The 14189-nt window shown below is 43.1% G+C and overlaps 1 protein-coding gene across 1 annotated transcript in view; it reads left to right on the forward strand.

Annotated features, from left to right (window-relative positions):
- CD109 (CD109 molecule) overlaps nucleotides 1-14189 on the forward strand; it is a 307708-nt gene that overhangs the window by 202909 nt on the left and 90610 nt on the right. The window contains exons 21-22 of the mRNA XM_044289633.1: nucleotides 8452-8565; nucleotides 12607-12819. Coding sequence (XP_044145568.1) covers nucleotides 8452-8565; nucleotides 12607-12819 — 327 coding nt within the window. The remainder of the gene's footprint in view (nucleotides 1-8451; nucleotides 8566-12606; nucleotides 12820-14189) is intronic.

A 14189-nucleotide genomic window follows, 5' to 3' on the forward strand; every position in this document is an offset into this window, starting at 1 on the left:
AATAATTCTTCATCCACCACAGTTGTTTTCTGTGGTCTTCCGGGTCTTTTGGTGTTGCTGAGCTCACCGTTGCATTCCTTCTTTTTAAGAATGTTCCAAACAGTTGTTTTGGCCATGTTTTTGCTCTCTCGCTGATGTTTTTTTTTGTTTTTTTTTCAGCCTAATGATGGCTTGCTTCACTGATAGTGACAACTCTTTGGATCTCATCTTGAGAGTTGACAGCAACAGATTTCAAATGCAAATAGCACACTTGAAATGAACTCTGGACCTTTTATCTGCTCATTGTAATTGGGATAATGAGGGAATAACACACACCCGGCCATGGAACAGCTGAGAAGCCAATTGTCCCATTACTTTTGGTCCCTTAACAAGTGGGAGGCACATATGCAAACTGTTGTAATTCCTACACCGTTTGCCTGATTTGGATGTAAATAGCCTTAAATTAAAGCTGACGGTCTGCAGTTAAAGCACATCTTGTTCGTTTCATTTCAAATTCATTGTGGTGGTGTATAGAGCAAAAAATGTAGGAATTATGTTGATGTCCCAATATTTATGGACCTGACTGTAGCTGTCGGATCAGGCCAATAACATACATCTCCCATGTGTCTGTAGAGACATAATTCATCAAATTATTACTTGCCAACGTTACATGAAATAAATGATTATAAATAAACAATAACTGGTGCTGGAACATGGAATTAACAGCGAAAAGTGAGGGCTTCTGTCATCAGAAACATGCTTAGTAAACTGTCTGACATTAGACGTGTGGTAATGTCAGCTGAATCTAACAGTGTTACTCTCTTTTTTCTAGGTGACTTCATTTTAGAGAAAATTTGTATTTTATTTTATGCAAAAGAGCCTCTAAGAGCAATGAGGGATATTGCCCCTACTAATAGAGGCCGTTATTCTTCCTCCAGCTGCATCCTGCTCATCTTGATTGACAGGGTCAGGTAGTGTACACGTCATCCTACCTGTCCCTGAATTTGGTGAAAATCTCACCCTGCACCTTGTCATTCAGTGTGCAGTGCAGGTTTAGTAAACGAATGATGCTTGCCGGCAGCATACTTCCATACTGCATCTGGGCCTGCTATGTCTTCCGGATGTACAGTGATGTATGCGGCGCAGACAAAGTAAGGAAGTCCGCGGCCGATGAGCATCATTCCTTTACTACATCTGCGCCGAACACTGTACGGCACAGTGCAGGCATAAGATTTGCACTGAAGTCAGGGCCAGGCAGACTGATGTAAGCACTGCCTGGTCCTGTCAATCAAGATGAGCAGAGCGTGGCTGGAGAAGAAACAACGGCGCCTCTAGGTGTATGGGCATCACCTTCATTGCTCCTAGAGGCTTATTTGCATAAAATAAAAGTTCTTTTTTTTTTCTAAAACAGAGACACCTATGAAAAAAATGAATAACACTGTTAGGTTCAGCAGCCAGTTTGCTAAACATTTTTTTGATGACAGAAAACCTTCAAGCACCAAAAATTCAAATAGAAGACAGTTGGCCCCTAGATGGACTGCACCCGATCTGTAATGCATCCATTTCTATGATACAGCTATAATTTGAAACATTTGAAACCTGTCAGAGGGACAGGGATTAAGAATGATACCACTTGGTGCTGCTAAGCTGGCAAAGAGCATTGCAGGAGGTCCTATTAGTGAAATAAAGAGATTCAACTCATCAACAAGGTGGTTATGAATTTGTGCCAAAAAGATTTCCATTCTTGGTCAGACCATCTTGGGCTAATTATCATTGCTGTTAACATGAATGAATAGATTTCCAGTCATAGAAGTTCCTCGAAGAAATCTTCTGTGTGTGATTATACCTTAATTGAATTAGGATGATAACCATAATTTGCATAGCAGATGGACAATGTCAGTGGAAGTTTGCTCATGTAGCAAATACAATGATTTTGATCTATGATTAAAAGGTTTTTTTGAGATAGCATTATTGTCAGCTCATATTTAGGATAAGCCATCAATATTAAATTGTTAGGGGTCTGTGTCACGAGGGTGTCAAGAGCCACGCCTGACTCCGTTGTACCCGGGGTCAGGAGGTCGCAGCGGTTGGCTGCACGCTCTATGTCAGATAGGGAAGTTTCCTTATTGTAGCTTTCTGGGTTTGCTTTACAAACCCTTTTGGCTCACTCAGGGATCCGTAGCTCCTTCTCTCAGCTGTTCCTTGTCCAGCACTCCCAATCCTCCTTATATTCCCCTCTCACACTTCTCTGGTTGCCAGATATAGAGCTTCCTGCCTGGACATCTATTCTGACCCACTGGAGCTGTGTTGCTGCGTTCTCTGAGTGTTGCCTTAGAACGCTACCCTCCGGATCCCTGTTGGACCTTTGTGGACAATTGTTGCCGTCCACCTGGGTGTTTGTGTTTGTCTGTGTTTGTCTGTCCTCTCCCTGGTGTTTCCCTCTTAGTGCAGTGGTGAGGACTAGCGATCCCACCGGCCCGTTCATTATCTAGGGCTCATTTCAGGGAAAGCCAGGGTTTAGGCACGTGATCGCCGCACGGGTGAGGAACCCGTCTAGGGACGACAGGGCAGGCAGGTACCAGCTGCAAGGTGAGTTAGGGGTCACCACCTTTCCCTCTCCCTTGTGCAGGGCTTTCCCTGTTTTCCTCCCTGTGTGTGTTGCCGGTCATTACATTATATCTGGCCCTTATTTTTGTGTAGGTAAAAAAAAAAAAAAAAGTTTTTTACCTACTTAGAATCCAGTATGGATCCAATTGCTGCTCTGTCCGAACAATTTCATGGCCTGTCTTTGGAGGTGGCAGGATTGAAGGCGTCGGTCCTCCAGCAACAGCAGCAATTACAACAGACCGCAAGCCCAGCGGTTGCTACTGGTAACCAGGTTGTTGCGGAACCCAAGGTCCCTCTCCCTGACAGATTTTCTGGGGGAAGGGACAAGTTTTTGGCATTCCGTGAGGCCTGTAAACTATATACTTTAAACTGCGTCCTTACTCCTCTGGTAATGAAGAACAGCGGGTGGGTGTTGTTATTTCCCTGCTGCAGGGGGACCCGCAGTCCTGGGCGTTCTCTTTACCTACTGATTCCCAGGCTCTTCGGTCAGTGGATGAGTTTTTCGGGGCCTTGGGTCTCATATATGACGACCCTGACCGAGTCGCACTGGCTGAATCAAAATTACGGAGACTCCTACAAGGAGAGCGGCCGGTAGAGGAGTATTGCTCTGACTTCCGTAGGTGGGCTACGGATACCCAATGGAACGACCCGGCTCTCAGGAGTCAGTTCTGCTCTGGGTTATCCGAAAGGGTTAAGGATGCGCTTGCATTGTATGAGACCCCCTTTTCCCTTGATGCAGTTATGTCCCTTTCTATCCGTATAGATAGACGCCTTAGGGACAGGTTGAAAAAACCGGAGCCATTGATAACCCCTCCCAAGCAGCAGTTAGTCTGTACGGACTTAGACGAGCCTATGCAGCTAGGAGGAACTACTCGTCAGGTCCGTCCTCCTGAGGTTCGCCGTAGGCGTGGGGGTTGTTTTTTTTGTGGGGAGAGGGGTCATTTCATTAACGTCTGTCCTTCTTTCCTCAGAAACAAAAAAACCGTCGGAAAACTACTAACCCCAGGCTGTGTGGAGGATGTCAGCCGGGGGGTATACGTTTCCTCCATACGTACATCGCAATTTTTGTTGCCAGCGGTTATTGTTTTTGGTGATAAGACAGAGACTGTTTCTTTCTTTCTAGACAGTGGAGCAGGGGTAAATTTGATAGATGCCCATTTTGCCCGCACTATGGGTTTGTCTCTCTGTACGTTACAGAGACCTATTCCCATATTTGCTATAGATTCTGCTCCTCTGTCTCAGAGAAACCTCACCCACATCGTTCATAATTTACACCTTCGGGTAGGGGACCACCATAACGAGATGCTTTCATGTTATGTTCTGGAGGGGCTTCCCACTCCGGTGGTGCTGGGCCTACCCTGGTTGGTAGCGCACAATCCAGTGGTGGATTGGCAGGCCAGGGAGATATTGGAGTGGAGTGAGCCGTGCAGAGAAAATTGCTTAAATAGCAATTGCTTAGTCGCCTCCATAACTACCCTACCTACATTTGTTTCGGACTTTGAGGACGTTTTTTCTGAAAAGGGTTGTCAGAAGTTACCACCTCATCGTCCTTATGATTGCCCGGTTAACCTCATTCCCGGTGCAAAATTACCCAAGACCAGGTTATATAATCTTTCAGGTCCAGAGAGACAAGCCATGAAGGATTATATCTCCGAGAGTTTGGCTAAGGGACACATCAGACCCTCTTCTTCACCCGTGGCTGCAGGGTTTTTCTTTGTTAAAAAGAAAGATGGGGGCCTGCGTCCTTGCCTAGATTTTCGTGAATTAAATCGGATAACCATCCGAGACCCATACCCTCTTCCTCTCATTCCTGACCTGTTTAACCAGATTGCGGGTGCTAGGTGGTTCTCCAAACTCGATCTTAGGGGGGCCTACAATCTGATTCGTATCAAGGAGGGGGATGAGTGGAAGACAGCTTTTAACACCCCTGAGGGGCATTATGAAAATCTAGTTATGCCTTTCGGTCTGACCAATGCTCCTGCCGTCTTTCAACATTTCGTTAATGACATTTTTAGTCATCTAATCGGCAGGTTTGTGGTAATATACCTAGATGATATCTTAATTTATTCGTCTGATCTGAAAACACATGAGGAGCATGTCAGACAAGTACTACAGGTCCTACGGACGAATGAATTATATGCTAAAATTGAAAAATGTGTTTTTGCCGTTCAGGAGATACAATTCCTAGGTTATTATTTATCTGCGTCAGGTTTCCGTATGGATCCTAGGAAGGTCCAGGCAATTTTGGATTGGGATCTTCCTGAGAACCTCAAAGCACTACAACGGTTCTTGGGCTTTGCGAATTTCTATAGGAAATTCATTAAAAATTATTCGGTGATCGTAAAACCCCTTACTGACATGACTAGGAAGGGGACTGATTTTTCTAAATGGTCTGACGCCGCTAAAGTTGCTTTTTCCTCTCTAAAAGAGAGGTTTACCTCAGCACCTGTACTAGTCCAACCTGATGTCTCTCAGCCTTTTATTGTTGAAGTCGATGCATCAGAGGTGGGAGTGGGGGCTGTGCTGTCTCAGGGTCCGTCTCCTGGCAAATGGCGTCCTTGTGCTTTCTTTTCTAAAAAACTATCTGCAGCGGAACAGAACTACGATATTGGCAATAGGGAACTGTTAGCTATTAAACTTGCGTTTGAGGAGTGGCGTCACTTTTTAGAGGGGGCAGTCCACCCCGTCACTGTGTTTACGGACCACAAAAATCTGCTGTACCTCGAATCAGCTAAGCGTCTCACCCCTAGACAGGCTAGGTGGTCGCTATTTTTTACCAGGTTTAACTTTGTGATTACCTATCGTCCTGGGGTAAAGAATACCAAGGCTGATGCACTATCTCGTTGTTTCCCTGGAGGGGGTAATGTGAGTGATCCGGTACCCATTCTACAAAGAGGAGTAGTTGTCTCTGCGGTACACTCTGCCTTGGAGGGGAAGGTGTTAGAGGCCCAGGGGGACGCCCCGGTCTCTTGCCCTTCAGAGAAGTTGTTTGTACCGTTGAACCTACGTCTCGAATTATTAAAGGAACATCATAATTCGGCACTTGCTGGGCACCCGGGTAGTAAAGCAACCTTAGAGCTATTGTCTCGTCGTTTTTGGTGGCCAAGGTTGCGTCAGGATGTATTGGATTTTGTGTCTTCTTGTTCTACCTGTGCGCGCGCAAAAGTTTCACATACACGTCCTGCAGGGTCTCTATTACCACTCGTCATTCCCAATAGACCATGGACACATCTGTCTATGGATTTTATCACTGACTTACCTTTGTCTGCGGGTAAAACAGTGATTTTGGTAGTAGTGGACAGGTTTAGCAAAATGGCACACTTTATTGCGTTACCCGCACTACCTAATGCTAAAACTCTTGCTCAGGTATTCGTCAGTGAGATCGTGAAGCTTCACGGGGTCCCCTCCGATGTTGTTTCGGACCGGGGAACCCAGTTTATTTCTAAATTTTGGAAAGCTTTTTGTTCCCGTTTAGGGGTTCACTTGTCCTTTTCCTCAGCTTTCCATCCTCAGTCGAATGGACAGACTGAGCGTACCAACCAAAACCTGGAGACATATCTAAGATGTTTTGTGTCTGAAAACCAAGAGTTGTGGTCGTCATATTTACCGTTAGCTGAGTTTGCCATAAATAATCGCCGTCAGGAATCCACTGGCAAGTCACCTTTTCTTGGTGCATATGGTTTTCATCCCCAATTCTGTACTTTCAAAGAGGGGGGGTCTTCTGGGGTTCCCGAAGAGGAACGGTTTTCGTCATCTCTTTCATCAGTATGGCAGAAGGTGCAAGCTAACTTGAAAAATATGGGAGGTAAATACAAATGCATGGCTGATAAGAGACGGTCGCCAGGTCCGGACCTAGGAGTGAATGACTATGTGTGGCTGTCTACAAGGAATATCAAGTTGAAGGTTCCCTCTTGGAAACTGGGTCCTAGGTTTATTGGTCCTTACAAGATTGTAGCCATCATTAACCCCGTGGCTTTTCGCCTGGAGCTACCTCAGACTTTTAAAATCCATAATGTCTTTCATAAGTCGTTACTCAAAAAATATGTTCCACCTCTAGAACCGTCACCGCTGCCACCCCCTCCTGTTGTCGTGGATGGTAGTTTGGAATTTCAGATATCCAAAATTGTTAATTCTCGTCGGGTCCGCCGCTCTCTCCAATATCTGGTGCACTGGAGAGGTTACGGTCCCGAGGAAAGAATGTGGGTTCCTGCGTCTGAGGTAAACGCCGACAGGCTAGTCCGGATTTTTCATGCCTCTCATCCTGAGAGACCTGGTCCTGAGTGTCCGGAGGCCCCTCGTAGAGAGGGGGGTACTGTCACGAGGGTGTCAAGAGCCACGCCTGACTCCGTTGTACCCGGGGTCAGGAGGTCGCAGCGGTTGGCTGCACGCTCTATGTCAGATAGGGAAGTTTCCTTATTGTAGCTTTCTGGGTTTGCTTTACAAACCCTTTTGGCTCACTCAGGGATCCGTAGCTCCTTCTCTCAGCTGTTCCTTGTCCAGCACTCCCAATCCTCCTTATATTCCCCTCTCACACTTCTCTGGTTGCCAGATATAGAGCTTCCTGCCTGGACATCTATTCTGACCCACTGGAGCTGTGTTGCTGCGTTCTCTGAGTGTTGCCTTAGAACGCTACCCTCCGGATCCCTGTTGGACCTTTGTGGACAATTGTTGCCGTCCACCTGGGTGTTTGTGTTTGTCTGTGTTTGTCTGTCCTCTCCCTGGTGTTTCCCTCTTAGTGCAGTGGTGAGGACTAGCGATCCCACCGGCCCGTTCATTATCTAGGGCTCATTTCAGGGAAAGCCAGGGTTTAGGCACGTGATCGCCGCACGGGTGAGGAACCCGTCTAGGGACGACAGGGCAGGCAGGTACCAGCTGCAAGGTGAGTTAGGGGTCACCACCTTTCCCTCTCCCTTGTGCAGGGCTTTCCCTGTTTTCCTCCCTGTGTGTGTTGCCGGTCATTACAGTCTGACTCACAACATTCCTGTCGATCAGCTGTTTAAAGAGTCGGACACCAACCAGTCTGCTGATATTAATGGCCTATTTTAAGGATCCAGTAGGTCAATTGTGAAGATCTATAGAAAAAAAATTGATGGTATGCAGGGCACTAAGTGACCAGATAAGACGTTGGATATTTAATTTCTGTATGAAACACTCTTGGTGCAAATAATGATGGTACCACATGTTTTCTACAAGAATTACATTTTCTGCATCTCCTTCAGTCACTTTGAACCATGATCTCCATGATTGCTCTACCATTATCGAACAGAAGCACATTGAACAGAGAAAGAAAGGTATAGCTATCCCCTGAATATGCTCCTCTAGAGGAACCATGCTTCTTTTTTATTTCCGCAAGTATGTATCTTCAGCAATCCCAACATTAAAAGCAACTGGCTTTCATGCTTCAAAAATTCCAGGGAATCTTGTTTACTATTAGATTTGACCATGTGCTGCATTTTAGATGTGTTCCTCAGAGAGTTATATATTCTACCCCGGGTTAGTTTGTATTTCAGTTGTGTATATTGAAACCTAACATTGTATTATGGTATTATAAACATGCAAAAGTGCATTTTACAATTCAAGATTCATTAGCTGTATACATAGATGACATAATAGAAAATAATGTTTAGAAAGAGCTTAGATCCGGGTTTTGTGCATTACTTTTATCTATCCAGTGTTTCCATAATTCATTCTTCTAAATTAGACAGAGCCAAAAGACAATTTTCAGTAAATTAGACCAGTTTAATTGAAATGTCATTTAACCTATTTTAAATTTCATCATCACTCATTTTGGTGCCTCTTTACTAATCCATTGACATACCATTTTGCATTTGTCTTACCTCACAACTGTGTTTTTTTTCCTTTCAGTTGGAATCATTTCAGCCGTTTTTGGTTTCCTTAAATCTCCCTAGTTATGTTACAAGAGGAGAACAATTTGTCTTGGAAGTTGTTGTCTTTAATTATTTGGAAGAAGATACTGAGGTGAATAGTATAAAATGTTCAGTCTCATGCACATAAATATACTCATGAAAACAGTTATTAGTGGCATAAGACATTGTCAAGTGTACTAAATATATAATATAATAATAGACAACTGTGGGCTGTGCAATACAACTGACACATAGCCACAATAACTGGGAGCAGAGATAACGCAGATCCCTGTCATTTTACCTCATGAAATTGGAGCATCTTTTTATTTACATAGGATGAGACCTAATGTGATTGTTTATTGTTACCATACAATTAAAAACTCATCAACTATTTGCATCGCTCCCTACTATGCCCTAGAGTGCAACCCATGTCTAGTCTATTGCAGTCTAGCGTACAAATGAAAAGAAGAATGCATATTCGGAGTGGAATAAAAATGACAAAAAAACTAAAATATAAAAAATAAAATCAAGTTTACATATAAAAAAAACAATAAAAAATAAATGTCATTCCTGCATCTGAAAATGTCTGAACTATTAAAATGTAAAAAAAAATCTTTGCAACAGAAAAATAAATGCGCCATTAACCATGTTTTGGTCACCTTGCCCACCCACCAAAAATTGAACAAAAATTTGTACCAAAATTGTGCCAAAATCTATAGCTTGCCCCACAGAAAAACAAGCCTTCACACAGCTCTGTAGAGGAAAATATAAAAAATAGTTATAAGTATCAGAAAATGGCAAAGAAAATTAAATTTAAAATGTTTCAAAAGTTTAATTTAGTACTAAAACATAAATAATATATAGAATCTGGTTTTGCCTTAATTGTACTGACCTGTAGAATAACTTTGTCATTGCAGTTTTAGTACATAATGAACGCCATGAAAACAAAACCCAAAACAAAACAAAATTGACCTGGTCCTTTAGAGGTTTAAGCCACTTTTAACATGGTCAGTATGTGGTTAGTATTTTAGTATTTCTCATCAGAATATGTAAGCCAAAACCAAGAGTGGGTCCAAAACACAGGAGACGTGGAAATCTTGCCATTATAGTTTTCCTCTGTAAGGTCTACTTCTGGTCTTGACTTACAAATACTGATGAAAAATGGTGATAATGTGGAAGTGGCCTTTGGAATAACTACAACTTAATGTAAACCCATAATTGGATCAAATGCCCCTAACAAGCAGTTAAATTCCAGCAATTATTTGTATGTGCTATTGACCACTCTTTTATCTTTCCCTTGTGCTAGTTTTAATTAATCTCCTCCATTGTAATCACATTCAAATGACATTCAAATCTGATGTGCGTGATATTGCGCATAATTAGTTGCTAGTATATTAAGTAATGGCTCTCAGAATTCCATGATTAGAAAAAATAGTTCCCTTTTGTCAGTATAACTATTGTAAGGGATCACTGTACTTGGGGGGGGGGGGGGGGGTTCATTCTCACAAGAATGGTCATCCACCGCAGCTTTCGGGGGCAAACATTGCATTAATTGGGACATTTTTCATACACTGAACAGTCCAGCTAATAATCACTGGGTGTGGTGAGGTTCCCACATACATCAAAACAAAAGAAATACCTGCCTGGCTGGGCTCTCACTACACTTGTTAACGGGGCCCTGACTCAGCTACAGAACCCTGTTCACACACGGAACCCATATGCGGCTTTTTCTCAGCCCATAGTTCCCCAGCCTCTCCGGCTGTAGTCAGTTCCGTACCTGTATGGGGAAGTGTGGCCTAACAGTCCTCCCGACTCCGGCCTTGTGACCCTTGAATCCCGGCGTCACCCAAACTTCGGGCTGTCACAATGTCCCGGGGTCTCTCAGCCTGGTGAGCTGAGACCACGCACAGAGCCTCTGCTCTGGGTCTCTGTATCTCACAGCATATATCTCTCCTCAGACTGACCTCGTCTGAGGCGCTTTATGCCAGCCTGATTACAGCAGGCCTCACCTGTGATCACCTCAGGTAGAAAGGAAAACCCGTACTGGAAGGGTGTGGACTGGCAACTCCCTCTACCAAGCCTAGCCACCAGTCCAAGTAAAATCCAGCCCAGAAAACATATACAAAAAGGTCTCAGCAAACTATGCTTTGCTGAGACTACTGCCACTCTCTGAATTTTGTCTGTCTCACCCATCTGAGGTACCTGAAGTGGGACAACACACCTTCCAGCACTGTTCACATTACCACACTATGTAACAAGCAACATTGTACCAAACCTTTTTCTTTTTACTAGTAGGATAACTGTAATTCACAATGTAGTCAACTTGAGCTATCTCCATTAAACAATATTTTTTCATTTTCCCAAAACTATCACAGTAGCTTACAATAGCTTTCAATCAGTTTATTACCCAATTTTCTAGCAACAATATTAGAAAAGACTTAGTATTGCAACAGAGTATCCTAATCTGCTTTTTCCTCAAAAACTTTATAATGTTTTCTGGAGAAAGCTCAAGTTGGCTACATTATGTATTTTTAGTTATCCTAGTAGATGCTTGTTATACAGATGCTGATAATACTATAGGAAACATTGTAATCATTAACATCATAACTTATTAAAGTTTTTCTGTCAAAGTAGCCTTATGAGGACTTTATTGCAGGACCAGTTTTATCATTTAGGACCCTTTCACATGGGCGTCATGTTTTTGGCCCTGATAGGATGCGGGTGCGTTGTGGGAAAATGCACTATTTTTCTGCGCGATTACAAAACATTGTAATGCGTTTTGCAAGCGCGTGAGAATGTTTGGTACCCAGACCCGAACCCGGACTTCTTCACAGAAGTTCAGGTTTGGGTTAGGTGTTGTGTAGATTGTATTATTTTCCCTTATAACATGTTTATAAGGGAAAATATTAGCATTCTTAATACAAAATGCTTAGTACAATAGGGCTGGAGGGGTTAAAAAAAATTAAAAATAATTTAACTCACCTTAATCCACTTGCTCACGCAGCCCAGCTTCTCTTATGTCTTCATCTTTGCTGTGCACAGGAAAAGGACCTATGATGACATCACTGCGCTCATCACATGGTCCATCACATGATCTTTTTCACCATGGTGATGGAACATGTGACGGACCATGTGATGACCGTAGTGACGTCACCACAGGTCCTTTTCCTGTGCACAGCAAAGATGAAGACAGAATAGAAGCCGGGCTGCGCAAGCAAGTGGATTAAGGTGAGTTAAATAATTTTTAGTTTTTTTAACCCCTCCAGTCCTATTGTAGTATGCATTCTGTATTAAGAATGCTATTATTTTCCCTTATAACCATGTTATAAGGGAAAATAATAATGATCGGGTCACCATCCCGATAGTCTCCTAGCAACCGAGCGTGAAAATCGCACCACATCCGCACTTGCCTGCGGATGCTTGCGATTTTCACACAGCCCTATTCACTTCTATGGGGCCTGCGTTGCGTGGAAAACGCATAAAGAGGAGCATAATGCGATTTTCACGCAGCGCACAAGTGATGCGTGAAAATCACCGCTCATCTGCACAGCCCCATAGGAATGAACGGGTCCGTATTCAGTGCGGGTGCAATGCGTTCACCTCGCGCATCGCAACCGCGCGGAAATCTTGCCCGTGTAAAAGGGGCCTTAGGGTTTTCTTTTTATGCTACTTTCACACTCGTGTTTGGTGCGGATCTGCCATGGATCTGCATAGACGGATCGGTTCAGATAATACAACCGTCTGCATCCATTCAGAACGGATCAGTTTGTATTATCTTTAACATAGCCAAGACGAATCCGTCTTGAACACAATTGAAAGTCAATGGAGGACAGATCCGTTTTCTATAGTGCCAGATTGTGTCATAGAAAACTGATCCATCCCCATTGACCTACATTGTGTGTCAGAATGGATCTGTTTGGCTTAGTTTCGTCAGACGGACACCAAAACATTAGTTTATTATGCGGATCATTACAGTTACTACATGATAGGTAGAATATATTGCTCTCATATTGTATATTGTGATTTATCTTTCTGCATTTATTTACATGTAGATATTCTTTAGTAGACATTTTAATTAAAAAAAACATTGTATTGCACTGCATAAACCAACCCAATATATTACATCTTTGGACCTGTATTTTTCCCTTCATAGGTTTCTGTAACCCTTGATCGAAGTGATGCATTTGATATACAAATATCGTTTATAAATGCAACTGGACCTCAACAAACTGTATTGGTCCCAAGTAAAGAGGGAAAAACAGTTTTCTTCCCAGTCAGGCCGATTCAATTGGGTGAGATTCCAATGACAGTGAAGGCCACATCCTCCCTTGCTTCAGATGCAGTAACTCAAAAACTCAAAGTCCAGGTACTTCTAGCATTTTTCAAGTGTAATAAGATATTATTTTTTTAACCTTTTAAGTTTCTTATATAATAGATTCAATATATTATGAAATAATACAAAATAAATAATACAAGACAGAAAACAAAGTAACATACAGTACAGACCAAAAGTTTGGACACACCTTCTAATTCAAAGAGTTTTCTTTATTTTCATGACTATAAAAATTGTAGATTCACACTGAAGGCATCAAAACTATGAATTAACACATGTGGAATTATATACATAACAAAAAAGTGTGAAACAACAGAAAATATGTAATATTCTAGGTTCTTCAAAGTAGCCACCTTTTGCTTTGATTACTGCTTTGCACACTCTTGGCATTCTCTCGCTGAGCTTCAAGAGGTAGACACCTGAAATGGTCTTCCAACAGTCTTGAATGAGTTCCCAGAGATGCTTAGCACTTGTTGGCCCTTTTGCCTTCACTCTGCGGTCCAGCTCACCCCAAACCATCTCGATTGGGTTCAGGTCCGGTGACTGTGGAGGCCAGGTCATCTGTCGCAGCACCCCATCACTCTCCTTCATGGTCAAATAGCCCTTACACAGCCTGGAGGTGTGTTTGGGGTCATTGTCCTGTTGAAAAATAAATGATGGTCCAACAAACCGGATGGAATAGCATGCCGCTGCAAGATGCTGTGGTAGCCATGCTGGTTCAGTATGCCTTCAATTTTGAATAAATCCCCAACAGTGTCACCAGCAAAGCACCCCCACACCATCACACCTCCTCCTCCATGCTTCACGGTGGGAACCAGGCATGTAGAGTCCATCCGTTCACCTTTTCTGCGTCGCACAAAGACACGGAACCAAAGATCTCAAATTTGGACTCATCAGACCAAAGCACAGATTTCCACTGGTCTAATGTCCATTCCTTGTGTTCTTTAGCCCAAACAAGTCTCTTCTGCTTGTTGCCTGTCCTTAGCAGTGGTTTCCTAGCAGATATTCTACCATGAAGGCCTGATTCACACAGTCACCTCTTTACAGTTGTTCTAGAGATGTGTCTTCTGCTAGAACTCTGTGTGGCATTGACCTGGTCTCTAATCTGAGCTGCTGTTAACCTGCGATTTCTGAGGCTGGTGACTTGGATGAACTTATCTTCCGCAGAAGAGGTGACTCTTGGTCTTCCTTTCCTGGGGCGGTCCGCATGTGAGCCAGTTTCTTTGTAGTGCTTGATGTTTTTTGTGACTGCACTTGGGGACACTTTTAAAGTTTTCCCAATTTTTCGGACTAACTGACCTTCATTTCTTAAAGTAATGATGGCCACTTGTTTTTCTTTACTTAGCTGCTTTTTTCTTGCCATAATACAAATTCTAACAGTCTATTCAGTAGGACTATCAGCT

Source organism: Bufo gargarizans, chromosome 4 (assembly GCF_014858855.1).
Source record: "Bufo gargarizans isolate SCDJY-AF-19 chromosome 4, ASM1485885v1, whole genome shotgun sequence".
Taxonomy (NCBI): domain Eukaryota; kingdom Metazoa; phylum Chordata; class Amphibia; order Anura; family Bufonidae; genus Bufo; species Bufo gargarizans.